Source organism: Cetorhinus maximus, chromosome 1 (genome assembly GCF_964194155.1).
Source record: "Cetorhinus maximus chromosome 1, sCetMax3.hap1.1, whole genome shotgun sequence".
Classification (NCBI taxonomy): domain Eukaryota; kingdom Metazoa; phylum Chordata; class Chondrichthyes; order Lamniformes; family Cetorhinidae; genus Cetorhinus; species Cetorhinus maximus.
In genome coordinates, this window is record NC_135879.1 from 126926463 (window position 1) to 126951187 (window position 24725).

Here is a 24725-nt window from a genome sequence, read left to right on the forward strand (position 1 = left end):
AATGTTTAATGGTAGGCTGTTTCATGTTTAAATTGAGCACACCTTTCTCCATATCTCCTACTGCCATTCACAAATCTTCTAATTTAAAGGGAATTTAATGAAACCCTTAAATTGTGTAAATGTTGCAAGTTAAGGGAGAATAGGCGGCATAGTTAACTGAATCATTGGACAGGGTCCAGCCGGCCCGACGTGGGTCTCACCCTTTGGTTAGAGCCGGCTGGAATCGCCATGGGGACCACAGTAAGGCTTTCTTTTTTATTCTTTCACGCAACGTGGAAGGCACTGGCAAGACCAGCACTTTTATTCCCAAACCATAATTCACAGAATCGCAGAATTGTTACGGTGCAGAAGGAAGTCATTTGGCCCATCATGTCTACACCGGCTCTCTGAGCATTTTAACTCAGTGCCAGTCTCCTGTCTTTTCCCCGTAACCCTGCACATTTTTCTTGAGAAGGTGGTGGTGAGCTGCCTTCTTGAACTACTGCAGTCCGTGTGATGTAGGTACACCCACAGTGCTGTTAGGAAGGAGTTCCAGGGTTTTGGCACAGCAACAGTGAAGGAACGGTGATATATTTCCAAGTCAGGATGGTGAGTGGCTTGGAGGGGAACTTCCAGGCGGTGGTGTTCCCATGTGTCTGCGGCTCTTGTCCTTCCAGATGGTAGAGGTCATGGGTTTGAAAGGCGCAGCTGAAGGAGCCTTGGCGAGGTCCTGTAGATGATACAATCTGCTGCCACTGTGAGTCGGTGATGGAGGAGTGGATGGTGAAGGTGGTGAATGGGGTGTCAATCAAGTGGGCTGTTTTATGCTGGATGGCGTCGAGCGTCTTGAGTGTTGTGGGAGCTGCACTCATTCAGGCTAGTGCTCCTGACTTGTGCCTTGTAGATGGTGGACAGGCTTTGGGGAGTCAGGAGGTGAGTTACTTGCCGCAGGATTCCTAGCCTTTGACCTGCACTTGTAGCCACAGTATTTATATAGCTAGTCCAGCTCAGTTTCTGGTCAACGGTAACCCCCAGGATGTTAATAGTGGGGGGTTCAGTGTTGGTAATGCCATTGAATATCAAGGGGCGATGGTTGGATTCTCACTTGTTCAGATAATCATCGCCTGGCACTTGTGAGGCACGATTGTTGCATGCCACTTGTCAGCCCAAGGCTGAATGTTGTCCAGGTCTTGCTACACATGAGCAAGGACATCTTCAGTATCTGAGGAATCATGAATGGTGCTGAACGCCGTGCAATCATCAGCAAACATGCCCATTTCTGACCTTATAATGGAGGGAAGGAAGGTTGTTACACTTGCAGAAGTGCTGAGTGGATAATTCATCTCAGCCAACTGAGGTTTACAGCATCACAGATGCCACGCTTCAGCCAATTTGATTCACTCCTACAGTATCAAGAAACTGCTGAAGGCACTGGATACTACAAAGACAAGACTTGTGCTCCAGAACTTGCCGCGCCCCTTGCCAAGCTGTTCCAGTACAGCTACGACACTGGCATCTACCCGGCTATGTGGAATATTGCCCAGGTGTGTCCTGTACACAAAATGCAGGAAAAATCCAACTGGGCCAATTACCGCCCCATCAGTCTGCTCTCCATCATCAGTAAAGTGATGGAAGGAGACATTGACAGTGCTATCAAGTGGCATTTACTCAGCAATAAGCTGATCACTGACACTCAGTTTGGGTTCTGCCAGGGCCACTCAGCTCCTGACTTGGAAATATATCACTGTTCCTTCACTGTCGCTGGGTCAAATCCTGAAAATCTCTCCCTAACAGCACTGTGGGCGTACCTGCACCACATGGACTGCAGCAGTTGAAGAAAGCAGCTTGCCACCACCTTCTCAAGGGCAATCAGGGATGGGCAATAAATGCTGGCCCAGCCAGGTACACCTATATCCCATGAATGAATGGAAACAAAGTACTGATTCATCAGCTGAGGGGCAGCACGCAGGAAGTGATAATCAGCAGGAGGTTTCCATGCTCATATTTGACCTGATGCTATGAGAATTCATGGGATCCAGAGTCGATGTTGAGAACTCCCAGGGCAACTCCCTCCAACTGTCTACCACACTGCCACCACCTCTGGTGGGTCTGTCCTTTCAGTCAGACATACCCAGGGATGGTGATGGTAGTGTCTGTACTAGTCCAGTAACATTACTACTACGCCACTGCTTACCCTGGGATTAAGGTCTCTAGCAGCAGATGGCCCACCCACCGGCAGCTCCTCTTAATTCTAGCACCAATGGTGGCAGCAATATGCCCACCAGAGGCCCAGGATCATCGTGGGACCCCAGACCAAAGGTGAGTGATAGTGAGATGGGGGTTGTGGGACGGCAGGGTGGGGGTATTGGGTAACAGGGGGGTCAGAGGCAAGGGCAGGGGAGTGGCTTTCAACATCTTCCTCACCCCTTCCCGAAGCCGGGACCCTCAGTCAGGCACCAAGTGTCTGTGAACGAGAGACCCCACTTCAATGAGGCCGCAGGCAAATTTGACAGGGCTTGTTGGGCGGGCAGCCAAAGGTGTGGGAAAGCCATGTAGTTCCCAATTAATCCCTGAGCCACCAATGAGCCTAACTGATACCCTGCTGCTGGCAGCTGGGGACCCTATGTCAGTCCCTTGTGCCCTTTGATTTAATTGGGGCCGGGTAGGGGGGGAAGATTTTGATGCTGCCAGGAGACCGACATGGGGCCTCTCCCGCAGTTAAGTGGGCCCAGCTGTCATGGCTCCCGCTGCGGCAGGCTGGATTAAATCCAGTCCATTAACTTTTCACTTCTGGTATCTGCGGTCAGCTTGAAACTAGACTTAAGGATGAAATGGCAGCTGTAAATAGACTAAGTGGAAATGATCTCTCTAAGAAGTTTTGGAATCTTCCATTCACTTAACAGTGCCAGACACACTATAGTGACAAATCCAATGACGAACCTTTGCAGTGATTATGATGCTGATGTAATTGTGCTCAGTTTAGGCTAATTGCAGGCTTTTTGGTTGTTAGTTATTCACTGAGTTTGGGTCTCCTTTATTCTATACGTGCATGTACCTGGGGTTCAGAGAATAAGATCTGTTGCCTGTTCTGCAAAAACAATGTTGCATACTCTCCAATTAAGATTTATGTCACAGATTGGATAGTAGAGCAAATGATATCACAAGGATAAAAGAAGCAAAGAACAAAATAGACCTACAAACAGATATGAAACGCTTTATATTGGAACCTAATGAACCATGCTGATTGGAATGGGAAGCATTATTTCCCAGATACTCTCAGTTCAGACAGTGGAGGCAAATCCACTGTCTACCAAAGGTTTTTATATTAAACTTTTAGCAACACAGGAAGTAAATTTACATGCTGAAAAGAATGGAATAAATTGATAGCAATGCTATACATTTGTAATGGCTACAAATGGCTACAGGCTTAAATCAGTGTCAGATGTACTTGGGTAACAGAATTAATTCCACATAAGTATCGCAAACAATAATCTTCTAATTCCACATAAAATGTTCTCCTTGGTATCACAGATGTTTTATAAATCAACAGTTTTATATACACAACATCTGTGGATGTTTATATGGCTTCATAACAGGCAGTATATGGCAAGATTGCCTCAAAAGAGTATAACGCACAAGACTTTCCTCTAGCACATTAAGGGAGGTGGCTTGCTCTAAGTTACTGCTGGATGGCTTGTGTTCCCAGTGTGATGCTGTCGAGATGTTCCAAATAACGGCATACATGCATTTAGTTGACAAATTACAAAGTCTACTCAAGAGTGAAAGTTTGAAACATGTAAATCTGTAAAAAAAAAGTTAACGAGGTCCATTCTCATAGTCTTAGGTTGCCTTTAAATGAAAGAATACCTTTTTAATTTTTTTAACATACATCTGATAAGTTAATTTAATCAGTGTCATGGAGACTTTCAACTTAGATGCCTTTTCCTTGCGGATCACATCAGTAACATCAATTCCTGCAAAAATCTTGGAGTGGCTCCATTCCAATGGGCAACACCATGATTTCAAGCTATGCTTTGCCTAGGAACTACCCCAAAAATACCCATCACAAAAAAAAACAAATTATAGACTGAAGATGCAGCAATCACAGCTAGGAGTTAGGAATGAAATACACCCCTCCATCAATTAGATTACCCGCAACAGGTAAATTTGTCTTTGCAAAAACATTTTAAAAAACTGTGGCTCCATAGACACTTGTCCACAGTCTGCCATGTTGAAATGATGAAAGAAAGACTCTATGAGATGGATATGCCACCCGTGGCTAACTACTGAAATTAACAATAGTGTCAAATTGGAAGAAAAAATGTACAACACTGCAAAGATTAGTAGCAGGTCAGAGGATTAGACAGACTTTAGAAACAAGCAAAGAATGATAAAAAGTAATATGAATGGAGAAATTAGAGCATAAGAGAAAGCTAGCTAGAAATGTAGAAACTTACTATCTGTTTTTATAAGTATTTAAAACGGAAGAAGTAACAAAAGCGGGTGTTGGTCACTTAGAGGGTCAAACTGGGGAATTAACAATGGGAAACAAGGAAATGGTGGAAGCTTTGACAAGTGTTTTGTGTGTCTTCACTGTAGAAGACACAAAAAACATGCCAAGAATACTTGAAAATCAAGAGACAATGGTGGGGGGGTAGTATTTAAAACAATCACTTGGAAAACTATTAGAACTAAAGGCTGACAAGTCCCCCGGACCAGATGGCCTGCATCCTAGGGTCTTAAAAGAAGTAGCTGCACAGATAGTAGATGCAATGGTTGTGATCTTCCAAAGTTCCCTAGATTTGGGAAAGGTTTCAACAAATTGGAAAATTGCAAACATAACACCTTTATTCAAGAAAGGAGGGAAGCAAAGGCAAAAAACTATAGGCTGGTTAGCCTAACATCTGTCATTGGGAAAATGCTAGAATCCATTATTAAAGAGGTAATAAGGAGGAAATTTAGAAAAACCATAATACAATCCGGCGGAGTCAACAAGGTTTTGTGAAAGGGAAATCATGTTTGACTAATTTATTAAAGTTTTATTGAGGAAGTAACAAGTAAGGCGGATAAAGCGGAACCTGTAGATGCGGTGTACTTGGATTTCCAAAAGGTATTTGATAAAGTGCCATATCAAAGGTTACTACACAAAATAGGGGCTCATGGTATGGTATAGAGGGTAACATATTAGGATGGATAAATGATTGGTTAGCTAATACGAAGCAAAGAGTAGGGATGAATGGGTCATTTTGGGATTGGCAAGCTGTATCTAGTAGAGTGCCACAGGGGTCAGTGCTGGGGCCTCACAATCTATAGTCTATATCAATGACATGAGTAAGGGGATTAAATATATTGTTGCTAAATTTGCTGCTGGCATGAAATAGGCAGGCTTTTAAGTCATGAAGATGACCTAAGGATTCAGCACAGGGATATATAGATAGGTTAAGTGAGTGGGCAAAAATTTGGCTGATGCAGGATAACATGGGAAAATGTATAAAGACTAAAAAAGCAGTATATTATTTAAATAGAGAGAGACTGCAGAACTCTACAATATGGAGGGATCTGCTGTCCTGATACATGAATCACAAAAGGTTAGTATGCAGGTACACTAAGTGATTAGAAAGGCAAAGGAATTTTGGCATTTATTACAAGGGGAATTGAAATATCCAAGCAGGGAAGCATTACTACCGTTGGATAGGGCCTTTGTGAGGCCACATCTGGAGTACCATATACAGTTTTAGTTTCCTTACGTCAAGAGGGATATAATTGCATTAGATGCAGTTCAGAGAAGGTTCACTCAACTGATTCCTAAGATAAGAGGTTACCGTATGAGGAAAAGTTGAGCAGGCTGGGGCTATACCCTTTGGAATGTAGAAGAATGAGAAAATGAGAGGTGAGAGTGGGTCCAAGACTAGTATTTTAAACTTAAGGGCAATCGTGTGGGAATGAAAGCCGAGCTAGCTAAAGTGACTGGGAAATAAGGTTAAAGGATAGGTCAATAGAGATGCAGTGGCAGACATTTAAAGGGATATTTAAGAATACGCAGAATAGATACATTCCAACGAGAAAGAAAGCTTCCATCTGCGGATAACTAAAAAAATTAAAGATAGCATCAAACTTAAAGAAAAAGCATATAATTGTGTAAAGACAGGTTGCAGGTCAGAAAATTGGACAGAATAAGAGAACAGCAAAGAATGACAAAAAGATTAATAAGGAGGGAAAAGTTAGAGCACGAGAGAAAGCTAGCTAGAAATATAAAGATAGATAGAGTTTCTATAGATACTTAAATGGAAAAGAGTTAACAAAGTAAGTGTTGATCCCATAGAAAGTGAGTCTGGGAAATTGGTAATGGAAAGTGGAGAAATTGAACAGGTATTTTGCATTGGTCTTCACTATAGAGGATACAAATAACATCCCAGAAATAGCTGTAAATCAGTAACTAGAAGGGAGGGAGGAACTCAGGAAAATTACAATCCCTGAGGAAGTGATGCTTAGCAAATTGTTGGAGCTGCGGGCTGACAAATCCCTGGTCCTAATGGACTTCATCCTAGGGTATTGAAAGAAGTGGCTAATGAGATAGTTGATGCATTGGTTTTAATTTTCCAAAATTCCCTGGATTCGGGGAAGTTGCCACTAGATTGGAAAATAACAAATGTAACTCTTTTATTCAAAAAGGGAGGGAGACCGAAAGCAGGAAGCCACAGGCCAATTAGCCTAACATCTGTCATAGGGAAAATGTTAAAAACTATTGTTAAAGATGTTGTGGAAGGGCACTTAGAAAAATTCAAGGCAATTAGGCAGAGTCAACATGGTTTTGTGATGGGGAAATCATGTTTAACCAATTTATTCGAGTTCTTTGAAGGAGTCACATGTGCTGTAGATAACAGGGAACTGGCGGATGTATTTAGGTTTTCAGGAGCCATTTGATAAGGTGCCACATCAAAGGTTATTGTGGAAAATAAAAGCTCATGGTGTAGGGAGTAACATATTGGCATGGATGAAAGGTTGGATAGTTAACAGGAAACAGATGGTAGTCATAAATGGGTCTTTTTCTGGTTGGCGGGATGTAACAAGAAGTGTGCCACAGGGATCAATGCTGGGCCTCAACATTTTACAATTTATCTAAGTGACTTTGAATGGTTGCTAATTTTGCCGATGGTTCAAAGATAGGTAGGAAAGTAGGTTCTGAAGAGGGGATAAGGAGGCTACAAGGGGCCATAGATGTGTTAAGTGAGTGGGAAAGAGCTGGCAAATGAAGTACAGTGTGGGCAAATGTGAAATGGACCATATTGACAGAAATAATTTTTTAAAAAAGCATCTTATATAAATGGCGAGAAAGTGTAGAACTCTGAGGTTCAGAGGGGCCTGGGTGTCCTCGTGTACGCATCACAAAAGGTTTGTATGCAGGTACAGCAAGTAATTAGGAAAGCTAATAGAATTCTTTTGTTTATTGTGAGGGTAATTGAATACAAAAATAAGGTGGTTATGCTTCAGTTGTACAGGGCACTGGTGAGTCGACATTTAGAGTACTGTGTACAGTATTGGTCTCCTTATTTAAAGAAGGATGCAAATGCATTAGGAGCAGTTCAGAGCGGCTTTTCTAAACTAATACTGGGAATGGGCAGGTTACCTTATGAGGTAAGATTGGACACGCTAGGTTTGTATCTGCTGAAGTTTAGAAGAGTAAGATGTGACTTGATTGAAACATATAAGATCCTGAGGGGACTTGACAGGGAGATGTGGAGAGGATGTTTCCTCTTGTGCTGAGAATCTAGAACTAGGGTCACTGTTTAAAATTAAGGGTCGCCCATTTAAAACAGAAATGAGAAGTTTTTTTTTCTCAGAGGGTAGTGAGTCTTTGGAACTCCCTTCTTCAAACGGCAGTGGAATCAGAGTCTTTGAATGTTTACAAAGGCAGAGGCAGATAGATTCTTGATAAACAAGGGGGTGAAAAAATTAGCAGGGGTCGTTGGGGGGTTACAATCAGGTCAGTCTTGATCTTATTGAATGGCGGAGGAGGCTCGAAGGGCTGAGTGGCCTACTCCTGCTCCTAGTTCATATGTTTGTAAAAGATCCTAAGGAGACTTGACAGGTTGGATGATGAGAGAATGTTTACCCTTGTGGAGGTATCTAGAACGAGGGGGCACAGTTTAAAAATTAGCAGTTTCCTATTTAAGACTGAGATGAGGAGAATTTTTTTCTCTCTCAAAGGATTGTTAGTCTGTGGAATTTTCTTCCCCCAGGACCAGTGAAGGTGGGGTCATGGGTGAGTTAGACATATTATTGATTGACGAGGGAGTCGAGGGCTATGGGGGACAGAAGTACAGCAGAGCTGAGGCCACAATCAGATCAGCCATAATCTTATAGAATGACAGACCAGACTTGAGGGCCAAATGGCCCACTCCTGCTCATAATTCTTGTGTTCTTGTGAAATAAAAAAACCTTTAGGTGGTCAGAGTGAAAGGTAATGAACCAGAGCAAGAAACATCATCGTGCAAATCTGTTTTTTCTTAAAGTAGCAGGTCAAACAGAATTGAGCAATAAGAATTAGTTCTACATGGATCTAAATCCCCATGTTTCAACAAGGGACTGCACTTCAAATTTCTTACTCACCCAGGGCCCCATGTAAGATCAGACTTGGCCACTCCTAAGCAGACGACCTCACTGATATCAATCCTCCCATTTGGCGTGGCTGACTTGTCATTTTCATAATAACTGAGAAATCCACCTTCCAGGGTACACCATCGCTTATGGAATTCTGCAGACAAGAAACACAAGCTCATAAAAATCTGAACACTGATCATGATCATTTCCCCCCAGTGGACTTTCATGGAGGTTTACAATTCATTCAAAATATCCTAAGATTGTTAACAATAGTCAGGGCTGCCCTGATACCATGCTGGCAGGATTATTTACTTCTGCCACAACACTCTTCAATGTACGTAGTCAATAAAGTTCCTACTTAAGAATCCCAGTAACACCATCATTGCCAGTCATCCATCTGTAAAAGGTGATGGACACACAGCAATCGATCCATTTCAGGTGGAGCGTCTTCATATGGTGCACCTTTGTTGACGGCTGAAGAGGCCAATCCTTAAGAGGCAGGTCCTGCCACAAGTGCCACATATGAAGCTTTGAAGTACTGTTGTGAGTTGATGTTTTCGGTGTTGGCACCCAATGTCAAGCTGCTTTAGCCACTGGTGGTACATGCCAGCCCACAGGACGTGCCACCATTTTCCTCTGGTATCAGCAAGTGATTCCCAGGCGCGATAATCGACGTTTATGGCTTTCGTGCCACACTTGCAAGCACCTTTGAAACTTTGGGCATCCCACTGGTCGTCTGGCTCTGGCTACCTCATCATACAGAAATTTCTTGGGCATATAACCGTCTTCCATCCTGCAGGTGTGCTCAAGCCCAGTAACACCACGTGCCTTACATTAGGGTTGCCTTTGATCTGTTTTCCATCCCATGCAGTACAACGGGATACAGGACATGTGGATGGAAAACATGGATGGCTCCAAGCCTTTCATTTTCAAAGAAAAGTAGCCTGAAAAGGGCATTTCTGAAGTTTCACCTCAATTTTTTTTTACACGTTTATAATTGAAGTGAAGACTTCACAAGAATGTCTATTTCTGAGAGGATAAGAGGGTATCACTTTCCAAGTCAAATGAAATGAACAAAGAAGTTACAATTGTCTTAATTCACTTATCACACATATACTAACAGACCCATGGCCAGATCTGTGAGAATCCTGATGTTTATTAGGAAATACAGAACTAACGGATGACCCAGTTCAATTTATAGACACCACATGACACGATTCATCAACTGCAACAGCAACTAGAAAGTGCCAGCTTAGCTCAGTGGTAGCACTCTTACCTCTAATCAGAAAAACATGGGTTCAAGCTCTAGCTCAGACTTGAGCACATAATCTAGGCTGACACTCCCGCACAGTACTGAGGGAGTGCCACACTGCCAGAGGTGCTGTCTTTCAGATGAGTCATAAACTATCTGCTTTTTTGGGTGGATCCTGTGACAAAATTTGAAGAGAAGTAAGGGGATTTCTCCCATGTCCTGGTCAACATTTTTCCCTCAACCATCACCACCAAAAACAACAGCCAAATGCTGCAGATGCTGGAAACCTGAAGAAAGAATAGAGAATGCTGGCAAGATCTGTGGAGGGAGAAACAGAATTAATGTTTCAGGTCTGCGACCCCTCATACCACCAAAAACAGATTATTCAGTTGTTCAACTTATTTCTGTTTGTCGGATTATGTTTGATTACTATGGTTTGCCTAGAAAACAATAATGACTATACTTCCAATGTAATTAATTAGCTGGGAACCACTTGGGATGTCATGATGAAAGCAAATTCATTCAGTAAAAGTCATTGATGTTCAGTGAGTTGTATAACATACCATGTTTACATTTATTTTGGCTGGTAGGGAATGGGTTTCAGCTATGTTGTATAGAACTCAAAGTCTGAAACCTGCTGAGAGTAGTTTGTGCAGAAAATGTAATCTGCTGTTTTATTGATGCTGTCGGTAATGATTGTGCTATATATTACCATTTAGGTATTTATAAAGAGAAATTCTGATTGTTTAAGGACGACATTAAAAGTCATGATAAAGGTAAAATTTGATTCATAGAGATTTTCATTGCTTTATACCAAAACTGCAATTATAACTTGTAAGAAATAATCAACTAAAGAGGGATGTAGAGAAAGGAAACAAACATAGAGCCCCAAACACATATGATGCTAGATTTCTGATCTAAACTTCAGTCAAAGCCTCTTCAACATTAGGAGCAGAATTTTTAGGTTGGCGCGTGGGCACGCGCCTGACCCGCTCGAGCGTAAAATAGTGCGTGATGATGTCATCCCGCGCTCGCACAAGATTTCAGTCGGCGGGCGTGCGCAAAATTCAGACGCACGCACGCTGACAATTGAGAGGGCAATTAAGCCCATTAAAATTCCAATTGTCCCCGATTGCATTTGGCAGACAGGCGAATCTGCCAGACGGACTTTGCATTTTTGACGAAGGGTGGGATGAGGTTTCGGTTAAATAAAAAAAAAAATGTATGGACAGAATATTCATCATGTATAAGTTCAGGTGACCGATTCAAATGCGTGGACATGTTTTTCCGGATTTTAAAATCTTTATTTATTGGTTTTAAATTCTTCAGCTCCCTGAGGTGGATAGGCAATGGCAAACATTCAAAGAGCACATGGGTGAACTGCAACAATTGTTTATTCCTGTCTGGCACAGAAGTAAAACAGGAAAGGTGGCCAAACCATGGCTTACAAGGGAAATTAGAGATAGCATTAGACGCAAGGAAGGGGCATACAAATTGGCCAGAGAAAACATCAGACCTGAGGATTGGGAGCAGTTTAGAATTCAGCAAAGGGGGACCAAGGGATTGATTAAGAAGGGAAAAATTGAGTACGAGAGTAAGCTTGCAGGGAACATAAAAACTGACTGTAAAAGCTTCTATAGGTATGTGACGAGAAAAAGATTGGTGAAGACAAATGTAGGTCCCTTACAGTCAGAAACAGGGGAATTTATAATGGGGAACAAAGAAATGGCTAACCAACTAAATACATACTTTGGTCCTGTCTTCACAAAGGAGGACACAAATAACATACTAGAAATGTTGGGGAACACAGGTTTTAATGAGAGGGGGGGAACTGAAAGAAATCAGTATTAGTAGGGAAATGGTGTTGGGGAAATTGATGGGATTGAAGGCCGATAAATCCCCGGGGCCTGATAATCTACATCCTAGAGTACGTAAGGAAGTGGCCCTAGAAATTGTGGATGCATTGGTGATCATCTTCCGAGATTCTATAGACTCTGGAACAGTACCTACAGTTGGAGGGTAGCTAATGTAACCCCACTATTTAAAAAGGGAGGCAGAGAGAAAACAGGGAATAATAGACCAGTCAGCCTGACGTTGGTAGTGGGGAAAATTCTACAGTCCATTATAAAAGATTTAATAGCTGAGCATGTGGAAAACAGTGGTAGAATCGGACAGAGTCAACATGGGTTTACGAAAGGGAAATAATGCTTGACAAATCTACTGGAATTTTTCGAGGGTGTAACGAGTAGAGTTGATGAGGGGGAACCAGTGGATGTGGTTTATTTGGACTTTCAGAAGACTTTCGACAAAGTCCCACATAAGAGATTGGCATGTAAAATTAAAGCGCAAGGGATTGGGGGTAGTGTATTGAGATGGATAGAAAACTGGTTGGCAGACAGGAAACAAAGAGTAGGAATAAACGGGTCTTTTTCCAAATGGCAGGCAGTGACTAGTGGGGTACTGCAGGGATTGGTGCTGGGACCCCAGTTATTCACAATATATATTAATGATTTAGATGAGGGAATTAAATGTAACATCTTCAAATTTGCAGATGACACAAAGCTGGGTGGGAGGATGCAGAGATGCTTCAGTGTGATTTGGACAAGCTGAGTGAGTGGGCAAATGCATGGCAGATGCAGTATAATGTGGATAAATGTGAGGTTATCCATTTTGGTAGCAAAAACAGGAAGGCAGATTATTATCTGAATGGCTATAAATTGAGAGAGGGGAATGTGCAACGAGACCTAGGTGTCCTTGTACACCAGTCACTGAAGGTAAGCATGCAGGTGCAGCAGGCGGTAAAGAAGGCAAATGGTATGTTGGCCTTCATAGCCAGAGGATTCGAGTACAGGAACAGGGATGTCTTGCTGCATTTGTATAGGGCCTTGGTGAGACCACAGCTGGAATATTGTGTGCAGTTTTGGTCTCCTTATCTGAGGAAGGATGTACTTGCTATAGAGGGAGTGTAGCGAAGGTTTACCCGACTGATTCCTGGGATGGCGGGGCTGACATATGAGGAGAGATTGAGTCGATTAGGATTATAGAATGAGGGGGGGGGATCTCATAGAAAACTATAAAATTCTAACAGGATTAGACAGGGTAGATGCAGGAAGGATGTTTCTGATGGTGGGGGAGTCCAGAACCAGGGGTCACAGCCTGCAGATATGGGGTAGACCATTTAGGGCTGAGATGAGAAATTTCTTCACCCAGAGAGTGGTGAGCCTGTGGAATTCGTTTCCACAGAAAGTAGTTGAGACCAAAACATTGTATATTTTCAAGAAGGAGTTAGATATAGCTCTTGGGGCGAAAGGCATCAAAGGGTATGGGGAGAAAGCAGGAGGGGGCTATTGAGTTGGATGATCAGCCATGATCATAATGAATGGCGGAGCAGGCTCAAAGGGCCGAATGGCCTACTCCTGCTCCTAGTTTCTATGAAGCAGCTCTCTGCCTTCAGGGAGCTTTCATTCCACGCTCCCCCATGCATGCGCTAACATCTGTGCCCGCCCCCATCCCGGCAGCGCTGAGCATTTCAGCGCATGCTTCACGCTGGCTGGCCATTAACTGGGGCAAAATCGCAGTCAGGGGGCTGATGATGGGCAGCGGCCTGTTCCCCGGCCGCTCCCGGGCCTTACGATCGTGCCTGCACGCCGACCTAAAAATCGTGCCCCAGGACTAAATCTCATACAAGATTACATTCTAAAGTTCATTTTGAAGGTGTGTGTTCTCAGATGTTATACTGGGATTGCAGTTTACCATAAAGATCACTGACTGATTTTTTTACGCAAGACAATAAAAAGACATCGTTGACATTCTAGGTAACCCAGCCCCATACCCAGTACTTGAGGTTATAATCTGCATATGCTTATATATTCTAATCAGGCTGTGGTCGTACAGCACCAAACATATCTAACATACCCAAAATTCCTCAGGGTAGGCCCAACCATCTTCAGCTGCTTCATCAATAACTTGCCCTCCATCATAAGGTCAGAAGTGGGGGATGTTCGCTGATGATTGTACAACACTCAGCAACATTTGCGACTCTTCAGACACTGAAGTAGTCCATGCCTATATGCAGTTAGACCTGGACAACATTCAGGCTTGGGCTTACAAGTGGCAAGTAAGATTCACACCACACCAGCTCCAGGTGATGACCATCTCCAACAAGCAAGAATCTAACCATCTCCCCTTGACATTCAATGTCATTATTATTGCTGAATCCCACACTAACAACATCCTGGGGGGTTTGGGGGGGGGAGTGGTGGGTGGTGGGAACCACTGACCAGTGATGGAATACTCTCCACCTGCCTGGATGAGTGCAGCTCCCACAACACTCAAGAAGCTTAACACCATGCAGGATTCCGTGACTCTGACAAAGCAGCCTGCACTCCATCCACCACCTTATAAATTCACTCCCTACACCACTAACGCACAGTGGCAGCAGTGTGTACCATCTACAAGATGCATTACAGCAATTCACCAAGGCTCTTTCGACAGCACCTTCCAAACCTGTGACTTCTACCACCTAGAAGGACAAGGGCAGCAGATGTATGGGAACGCCACCATCTGCCCTCCAAGCCACTCCCCATCCTAATTTAGAACTATATCTTCGTTCCTTCAATGTCACTGTGTCAAAATCCTAGAACTCCCTTCCCAATGGCGCTGTGGGTGTACCAGATGGACTGAAACAGTTCAAGAAGGTGGCTCACCACCACCTTCTCAAGAGCAATTAGGGATAGGCCAACTTGGTCTTGCCCACAAACTTCCTATGAAACTTTGCACTGGAACTTACTGCAATTAGATTTTGGAGTAGCTCCTTCTACAGGGGATCTGGGATCTGTGTGTGAACAGGGCAAGCAACTACGTGTCTCCTTAATCAGACTTAAGAAGCATTAATGCAGAGCTCAAAGTCTGAACCAGAAGGTTCACATATTTAGTTCAGTGTCTGAACAGAAAGAGAAATAAAGGGGAAAGAAAGATAGGATTTAGAGGGATAAAATGTCAAAGAGAAAATAATTTCTTATTGTTTAAATCTCCAACAATAATGACAATCTGAAGGAATGAGACCCCACAATAACTTGTTAAAGCTAATTTTCAGTTTCTGAGAAGTTCTTTACACTTACCACACTGTTAAAAATGTATTTACAGTGAAATGGACAAGCCCTAACCATTTTCTGGCAAGTTCAGTGAGTGTAGATCAGTTAAGTATAGCAACGTTAAGCCTTTCCATATATTTTATTACCAAGGGCAGATTTGGCGGGGGCGGGTGGGGACGGGCGGGAAGCCGACTGGTACCTGCGATCGGCACCGCACCACAATTTTATACGCGGGTGGGTTAATTAAGGTCCACCCAGCGTGGAACGCGAGCGGTAGCTCTCAGTGCTGCCTGTGCAGATAGGGGTGGCGGGTAGAGGCCTAGAGTGAACTTTGTGCATGGGTGCGAAAGAGCGCTTCAATCTCCCTGAGGCACGGAGCTGCCTCCAGGAGATGAAGTGCCGTTTAACAACATTAATGAAGAAAATAAAAATGTCATAAAACATGTCCCCTCATGTTAATTGAAATGTAAAATTTTTATTTATTTTCATCTGCCTTAGGAAACCTCATCCTGACCGTGGATGAAGTTTCCTAAAAAGTGCAAAGGCTGCTTGGCATTTTTGCCTGCCCACCAACCGTAAGGTTGGACAGGCAGCGTAAATTTGAATTTAATTACTTCTTAATGGCCTTAATAAGCCTTTTAATTGTTGGCGGGCATGCTGCCAGCTTCAGCGTTTGCCCGCAAAACAAAATATCGTAAAACTACGGGATTACGTTGGGACGCTCGCCCGCCGTCATCGTGTGTCATTTTACGCTTGGCCCGGTTGGGCTTGCGCCCACCCCCCCCCCCCGAGCTCAATATTCTGCTCCAAGACTCTGGGTGAAATACCAGTGTAGCACAACTTCTGGAGGAGCAGGGCATCTTGGACAGCAGCTTTCTGATTTCCGCGTTTAACTACACATGTGGTCACTGGAAGTTGCTGTCTGATTCACACATTAATAACAATGAGCACTGTTAGCTTCACCATTATCTCTACCTCAAAATCCTGCCCAACGTGTCACTGCTCGTTAGTTCATTATCAGGGAAGAAGCGAATGCAGTAAATCTGACAAATAGCAGCTTCACGCTGCCAAAAATGGTATCTGTAAAACTTTGCAACATACATAAACTATTGGTACACTGGAGTATGTCAGTTACATAAGTTAGCTGCCTAAATTTGTCATTGTCTACTGTATTTAATTGCTTCAATAAATATTCAGTTTAAAGGCCAATGTACAGAAATTAAATGTTCTTTGGGTAGGCAGAGTACAATTTTATAAATAATGTTTGGAGACCAGATGTGGGACCATCTGCTTTCTGAGCACTTGACACACTTGCTTCATGCTAGACTGAAGTTATACACGACATAGTAAATCTGGAATGACGCAAGAGACTGTTTCTAAGAGATCATCCAACAGCACTTGACTGCAACGCACTCAGGAATGAGATTGGGATCAATATATTATGCTTTGCATTGATGCAAAGTGGTTTTGTGCATTAACACTGCAAGTAGCATGTAACTGTAGCCTACGGTGAACTTGATTTGCTATTAATAGATTCACCTTTATGTCCTTGTAATATTTAGTTTATTAACAATGCTGTTATAGCTACAAACTGCATGCATCAGCAAAATCATCAACTTATTTTTCTCACAGGCTGAAGCAGAGCCTCTGAAACAGAATCCACCCTTCGGCCTCTGTCCTTATCTTTCAGGATTTCATCACAATAGCTGTCAGCAAAGCTCCCATTTGACCTCATTTATGTATTGTGCTGGCATATTTTTGAACACTTATACAATAGGTGCAATAGCATCTCTTATACATTATTAATTTCTTTCCAACAATGAACTGAGTCTGTGACCTAAAATGAAAATTTCAAGGAAAAACAAACAACTTTGGAAGATGGTTCTGCTTTTCACAATTACCAAGCCTATGAATGCGAATGTATGAATATTTGTATTTAGCAGCCTAGGCATTCTGTGTAAACCCAAACAACCCACCAGTCTCCAATCCCTCTCCATTGAGTGCATCTCTGACAGGGTCTGCAGATGCCCCGTTGACTACATTGTGTTTCCAGCCTTGGTGTCATTTTGTATGGGAATTAGGCTTCCTAGCCTAATGGAGGCTAGGAGGCCAATATGGTGGTGGAGTATTGCTGCTAGGAGCCTTAGCTATTTCCACCAATCTCTGCACACTGTTTGTCCTGGCTTCACAGGCAGCCATAGCACTTGCATACCTGAAATGTGAATGGCAGGGGATGCAGAGGAAAGCGAGGCAGAAAGTCTAGGCCATATCGTCTAGCCAACATCTTTGATCAGATGTTGGATCTTCCACGCCACTGAAAAAAAAAGGCTTCTGCCTTGTTTCTACCTAAACACTTTCATGCCTTACCTTCAATGTCAGCTTCTCAGCTGACCTATCTATGGCTACACATTTGAAGATTAGGAAAGTCAAGAACAAGAAAAGTCCATTGAAGCTCATTTCTCTAATATACCAGTTTGGCATCAAACTCTGTTCTGGAGCCTACATTTTCTGACTTACAATACGTAATTTGATACTACTAAAAATCTAGCACCTTTTTATTGAAAAGACATTTATGGTATCTGATCTAAGCTTCTAGTTCACAAATTTGTACTTATGACCACTGGTCCCACCAGCCTGCCTTATATTAGAGTAAAATCATAATTTACCTTATCCAATTCAAGTATTTCATTTATTTCAGTGATGTTCTTTCCTGACTGTCTTCTCATATGCTGGAATGATGGGGTTCCTTTAGCTTTTTCAAGCTCAACTTTAGACTTCTGGTTTATTAAACTCTGATGCTCTAGAACTTAGGGAGATTCCACCATGTACTCCCAGTGAGCAGCAGTGATCCCGCAGACACACACCTTGGGAAATCACAGGTAAAGGCCCAGGATTTCTCGAGATATGATCCATGAGCATGGCTCTCCACCAGAAGCACGGGATCATGGAAATTCAGCCATGTCTTGAGAACTGAGCATTATTTTAAAAAATACTTCAATGGTTTCCTTCATGAATCTTAATGCCCCATAACAACTGGTAACAAAAACAAAAAAGTTCAATATTATTAATTAATTCACAATATTATACATGAATTCTGCTGAAAGCAAGTGGTAAAAGCACATGTTTGATCTGGAAAAGCTCTTCTGAAATAGTTTTAACTATTAACTTGTCAATTCACCTTAAAATGATACTAATATTGGTTTATGAGTTTAGTATTTGACAAACAATAAAACTCTTCTTTCTATTAGTACCTTACAAAAAGTAACTTTGCCTTATCCTAAACTATCTTCCTCATCTGATTTTATCTTCACTGTTGCTGTCTGTGGGTGCACAATAAAAAAAAGTTGCATTTATATAGCATCTTATGACACACTCAAGGCATTCTTAAGTACTTTATAGATGTGGATTATTTATTGACATGCAGCCATCATTACTTGGGCCAACACAGCAGCAAATGTATACAAAGCAAAACCCCATGAACAACAATTGGATAATCTGCTTTTGGCAGTCTTGGTTGAGCATAGAATGTTGACCAGGACATCACCAAAATTTCTATAGCTTCTTGATGTGTGGTACAGGGTCTTCCTAAACAGGCAGACAAAGCGTCAGTTTAATATTTAATCTCAAAATGACATCTTTAACAATGCATCACTCCCTCAGATCTGAACTGTAGTGTTAGGTTTGATTACGTAATTAAGTGGGTAACGTTCATATTTTAAGCATTATCTTCATGAACAATGGACACTGTCTCAACTTCGTTTTAACAGTCTAAGTGCAATATTTGCTTCTCACACCACAGTAGGGGTGAAGATATGGTGCAATGATAACATGAATCATTAATAGACATTCTTGAACTTTTATTTTTATATTAATTCTTGGAATGTGGGCATCATTGGCAAAGCTTTCAGGAAAAGCACAGAATATGGCAGTAGACAATGAGGATTTTAAAGTAGAGCTGAGAGATGAAACAAGGTGAGGTGCTTCAAGGAGAAATGCCAGAGGAGTAATAGAGTCCAAGAGCCACATTGCTGTGGTGGTTTGGGTGGGGTAGTGGCATTAACTATATTAATGAGCAAAGTATTGCCACTCATGAGAACATCCAATTTCAATAAAAGCTAGAATGTCAATGTGATGGAATCTTGACATGTGTAAATTGCTGCATTTCCTACATAGTGACTATACTCTAATAGCACTTAATTGGCTGTTAACCATTTTGCAACATCCTGATGTCATGGCATGTGCTATATAGATGCAAGTCTTCATTTTCCATCAATACTGTGAGGGCTTTTTCCACTAGCAAATGATACTCTGGAGGAAATAAGGAGAGGGTGGTAATTCATCCATTGGCTAAAAACATAGATGGCAATGGTGGGAGTGCAAATGGGATAGAAGGGAGGTATGACTGACAGCAAGAATATTGGGCAGGAAAATCAGTGGGAAAGGACAATAGAAGAGATGGGGTTTTAAGTTCGAAAAGCGGTAGCAACAGTGACGTGACAAACTCGAGAGAATGTTGAAACAGGTACAGAGGATAGGTGTGGGTTTATTCAGGCCTGGGATGGTTTCAGGAGAACAGGAGGTATTACAAATGCGAGACTTTATAAGATAGTTATGTTTTAAAGTGCCCTTTTAATTTAAGGTAAAACAGAAGCTCCTAGAATGGGGGATGGTGTAATCATATTGAACTCTACCTGGAGACACATCCATGTGATTTGGTTGCCATGGGAACAGAAGCTCGGGTCTAATTCCAAAGAAACTCAAATGCTAGTTTTCACACCTTGACACAAAAGAGGGACAGCTGGTTTTGCTGGACTCCATTTCTCAGGCTCAGAGAGGCAGTGGGGAGAGAGAGAGAGACTGAGAGAGAGAGAGAGAGAGAGAGAGAGAGAGAGGGGGAGAGAGGAAGAGAGAGGGGGAAGAGAGATCGAGAGAGAGGGGGAGAAAGGGGCAGAGAGGGGCAGAGAAGGGGAGAAAAGGGGAAAAGAGGGGGAAAGAGTGGATGTATGGAGAGATATGGCTGTGAGAAGTAGAGAAGAAAATACTGTTGTTGTGATGGTCCAAGCAGAATGCTGGGGAAATTTGTGGAGATTTACAAAACAAGGAGATGCCAGAGGGTAAAAACAAAAAGCTAAAAGCTACTGCGGATGCTGGAAATCCAAAACAAAAACAGAATTACCTGGAAAAACTCAGCAGGTCTGGCAGCATCGGCGGAGAAGAAATCAGTTAACGTTTCGAGCCTTCATGACCCTTCGGCAGAACTGAAGCATAGTTAGAAGAAGGGAGAAATATAAATTGGTTTAAGGTGGGGTGGCGGGGGGGGTTGGTGGGGGGAGAGAGAGACATTGAGGTTGTGGTGAGTGTGGAGATGAGCAGATAATCAAAAGATGTCACAGACAAAAGGATCAAAGAGGTGTTTTGTCTGAGAAAAGTGCTAATTAAGAATGGAGGACAGGATATTCAAAGTACAGCTCTAGTGGGGGTGGGGTGGAAAGGCTAACAAGGTTTTAGTTTTAGATTTAAAAATAATGGAAATAGGTGGGGAAAGAAGAATCTATATAAATTATTGAAAAAAAAGCGGGGGTTGGGGGGCAAGAAACGGGGTGGGGATGGGGGGAGGGGGAGTTTAAGATCTAAAGTTGTTGAATTCAATATTCAGCCCGGAAGGCTGTAAAGTGCCTAGTCGGAAGATGAGGTGCTGTTCCTCCAGTTTGCGTTGGGCTTCACTGGAACAATGCAGCAAGCCAAGGACAGACATGTGGGCAAGAGAACAGGGTGGAGTGTTAAAATGGCAAGCCAAACCTCACTGTCGCTTGCCATTTTAACACTCCACCCTGTTCTCTTGCCCACATGTCTGTCCTTGGCTTGCTGCATTGTTCCAGTGAAGCCCAACGCAAACTGGAGGAACAGCACCTCATCTTCCGACTAGGCACTTTACAGCCTTCCGGGCTGAATATTGAATTCAACAACTTTAGATCTTAAACTCCCCCTCCCCCCATCCCCACCCCGTTTCTTCCCCCCCCACCCCCCCCCAACCCCCGCTTTTTTTTCAATAATTTATATAGATTCTTCTTTCCCCACCTATTTCCATTATTTTTAAATCTAAAACTAAAACCTTGTTAGCCTTTCCACCCCACCCCCACTACAGCTGTACTTTGAATATCCTGTCCTCCATTCTTAATTAGCACTTTTCTCAGACAAAACACCTCTTTGACCCTTTTGCCTGTGACATCTTTTGATTATCTGCTCATCTCCACAATCACCACACCCTCAATGTCTCTCTCTCCCCCCACCAACCACGCCCCCCGCCCCCCCACCTTAAACCAATTTATATTTCTCCCTTCTTCTAACTATGCTTCAGTTCTGCCGAAGGGCCATGAAGGCTCGAAACGTTAACTGATTTCTTCTCCGCCGATGCTGCCAGACCTGCTGAGATGCCAGAGGGTGCCTTGCTGCTGGAAGTGCTGGAAAATGGAGTAAAACTATTTTGTAATTCGACACTGTAAGACTCGCACTCATGTCGCAGGGAGAAAGGAGGCTGTTGAAATGCCAGGAGGGATTTTAACTTTATCTACAAGGTTACATGTTGGCGAAGAGTGTGATGCAACGTATAAACTTTTAAAAAATTATTTTACAGGATGTGGGTGTCACTGGCAAGGCCAACATTTGTTGTTCATCCCTAATTGCTCTTGAGAAGGCGGTGATGATCCACCTTCTTTAACCGCTGGAGCCCATCTGGCACAGGTACACCCACGGGAGGGAGTTCCTGGATTTTGATACAGCAACAGTGAAGGACCAGCAATATATTTCCAAGTCAGGATGGCGTGTGGCTTGGAGGGGAACCTGTAGGTGGTGGTGTTCCCATGTGTCTGCTGCTCTTGTTCTTCTAGATGGCAGAGATCACAGGTTTAGAAGGTGCTGTTGAAGGAGCCTTGGTGAGCTGCTGTGGCACACCGTCCATATAGAACACACTGCTGTCACTGTGCGTTGGTGGACTGAATGTTTAAGTTAGAGGATGGGGTGCCGATCAAATGGATTGCTTTGTCATGGATGGTGTCAAGTTTTTTGAGTGTTGCTGGAGCCTCATAACAGCCTTGGTCCCACATAGACAAAAGAGCTGAACTCCCGAGGTGAGGTGAGAGCGACTGCCCTTGGCATCAAGGCCGGATTTTACCGAGTGTGGCATCACGGAGCCCTAGCAAAACTGGTGGAAAACTCTCCACTGGATGGTGTCATAACTAGCACAGAAGAAAATGGTTGTGATTGCTGGAGGCCAAGCACCTCAGTCCCAGGGCATCGCTGCAAGAGTTCCTCAGGATAGTTTTGTGGCCCAACCATCTTCAGCTACTTCATTAATGACCTTCCTTCCATCATAAGGTCAGAAATGGGGATGTTCGCTGATAATTGAACAATGTTCAGCACTATTCGTGACTCCTCAGATCCTGAAACAGTCCATGCCCAAATGTAGCATATCCAGGCTTGGGCTGACAAGTAGCAAGCGACATTCGCATCACATAAGTGCAAGGCAATGACCATCTCCAGCATGAGACCATCTAACCACTTCTCCTTGGCATTCAAACCCATTATCATCATCAAATTCTCCGAGGTCCTCGGAGACACCATCTTTCAGAAACTGTACTGGACTCACCAAATAAATACTGTGGTAACAACAGCAGGTTAGAGGCTGGGAATTCTGTGGTGAGTAACTCAACTTCTGACTCTCCAAAGTCTGTCCACCATCTACAAGGCACAAGTCAGGAGTACTCTCCACTTCCTTAGATGTGCGCAACTCCAACAACACTCAAGAAGCACAACAGCATCTGGGACATAGCAACCATTTGACTGGCACCCTATCCACTACCTTAAACAGTCACTCACTCTAATACCAGCACACAGTGGCTGCAATGTCTACTGTCTGCTCTGCGCCAACTCACCAAGGCTTCCTCGACAGCAACACCCGAGCCACGACTTCTGCGATCTCGAAGGATGAAAGCAGCAGATGCATGGGAACATCACCACCTGTGAGTTTCCTTCCAAGTTCACATAGCATCCTGATTTGGAACTATATTGTTGTTCCTTCCTTGTCACTGGGTCAAAATCCAGGAACTCCCCCGTAACAGCACTTTGGGAGTACCTGAAATATACAGGTTGCAGCGGTTCAAGAAGGCAGCTTAACACCACCTTCTCAAGAACAATTGGGAATGAGCAGTAAGTTCTGGCTTTGCCAGCAACACCCACATCCCATGAAGAAATTTTAAAAAGGCAATGGAAACCTAAAACAGAACATCTCCAGATACATCCAACTGCTAAAAGGTGAAACCCACATCCAAGGTTCAAAACGTCAAAGCACCAGAAAATACATTGGGTTGGTAACAATTTGATTGCAGAATATGTGAAACAATATGTGATAGCAATGTTCCCAGTCTTTCTTCAAACATAATGGAAATAACAGGTGAGGCAGAATGAATCTTTTTTCTAAACCACACTTGTAACATTGCAATGCCAATTCAATGTCACTGAACTGAAGGAAACAGTTGAATCCTTTCATATAATTTGGGAGTGCAATGAAAGGTTACTGTTTGTGAAATTACATTTCATATTGTCAGAAAGAGGACTATGGCCTGCAGATATAATCACTGTAGAAGCGAGCTTTACTGAAAGCTGCAGGAACATGGTAAAACACCTGTTACAATTTTCTGGTAAATTGTGACAAAGATAGATGAATTCCCTTTAATTGTAGCATTGAGTAGAGGTGCAACAGAGGCTTTGGTGCCCCCCACCTCCTTTAAAACCTCACAGCAGCCAGCTACAGAAAGCATTGGTGACAGTTTGACAGGGAGCCTGTCAATCCTTTCAGCAGCTGGAAAATTTCATTCTGAGCTGCATGAGGAGATAAACGGGGAAGATGGGTCAAAAGGGTAGGTTTTAAGGAGTGTCTTAAATGAGGGAAGAAGCAGTCAGGTGAGAGGTTTATGGGAGAGGATTCCAATGCTCAGTGACTAGGCAGTTCAAGGCACAACCACTAATGGTGTAATGATTAAAATCAGGGATGCTCAAGAGGTCAGAATTTGAGGAGTACAGGCATCTCAAAAGGTGTAGGGCTGGAGGAAATTACAGAGGTAGGGAGAGAAAGGTCATCAAGATACCTAAAAATAAGGGAGAGAATTTTAAAAATCAAGGCATTGCGATAACCAGGATCCAATGTTGCTCACCGAGCACAGGGGTGGTGTGTCAACAGGACTTGTTGCAAGTTAGGGCAGGAGTACCAGAGTTTTTGATAACTTAAGCTAATGGAGAGTAGAATGTAGAAAGTGAGCCAGGAGTGTGTTGCAACAGTAAAGTCTATAAATAAGAAAGGCATGAATGAAGGTTCCAGCAGCAGATGAGCTGAGGCAGGGGCAAAGTCAGGTAATGTTCTGACAGTTGAAATAGGGGGTCTTGTTAATGATATGTGGTCAAAAGTTCATCTGGGTCAAATGTGACACCAAGGTCACAAACAGTCTAGTTCAGCCCCAGACAGTTACCAGGAAGAGGGATGGAGTCAGTGACTACGAGATTTCAGGTTTAGCCTCATCCACTGTTGAGCACAATTAGCAGCCAACTCAATGTACAGATGATGTTACACCCAGTCAGAAAACAGAAACATTTGATACCCCTGACATTATATCAGAACATGTTCATGTGCAAATTAAAAATATATAACACAAAACAAAAACAGAATTACCTGGAAAAACTCAGCAGGTCTGGCAGCATCGGCGGAGAAGAAAAGAGTTGACGTTTCGAGTCCTCATGACCCTTCAACA

General features: G+C 43.0%; 1 protein-coding gene across 5 annotated transcripts in view; it reads right to left on the reverse strand.

Annotated features, from left to right (window-relative positions):
- Positions 1-24725, reverse strand: part of arap2 (ArfGAP with RhoGAP domain, ankyrin repeat and PH domain 2) — a 454954-nt gene that overhangs the window by 178691 nt on the left and 251538 nt on the right. For all 5 annotated transcript variants that reach the window (XM_078546079.1, XM_078546088.1, XM_078546071.1 and 2 more), the window contains one exon: positions 8590-8734. In XM_078546079.1, coding sequence (XP_078402205.1) covers positions 8590-8734 — 145 coding nt within the window. The remainder of the gene's footprint in view (positions 1-8589; positions 8735-24725) is intronic.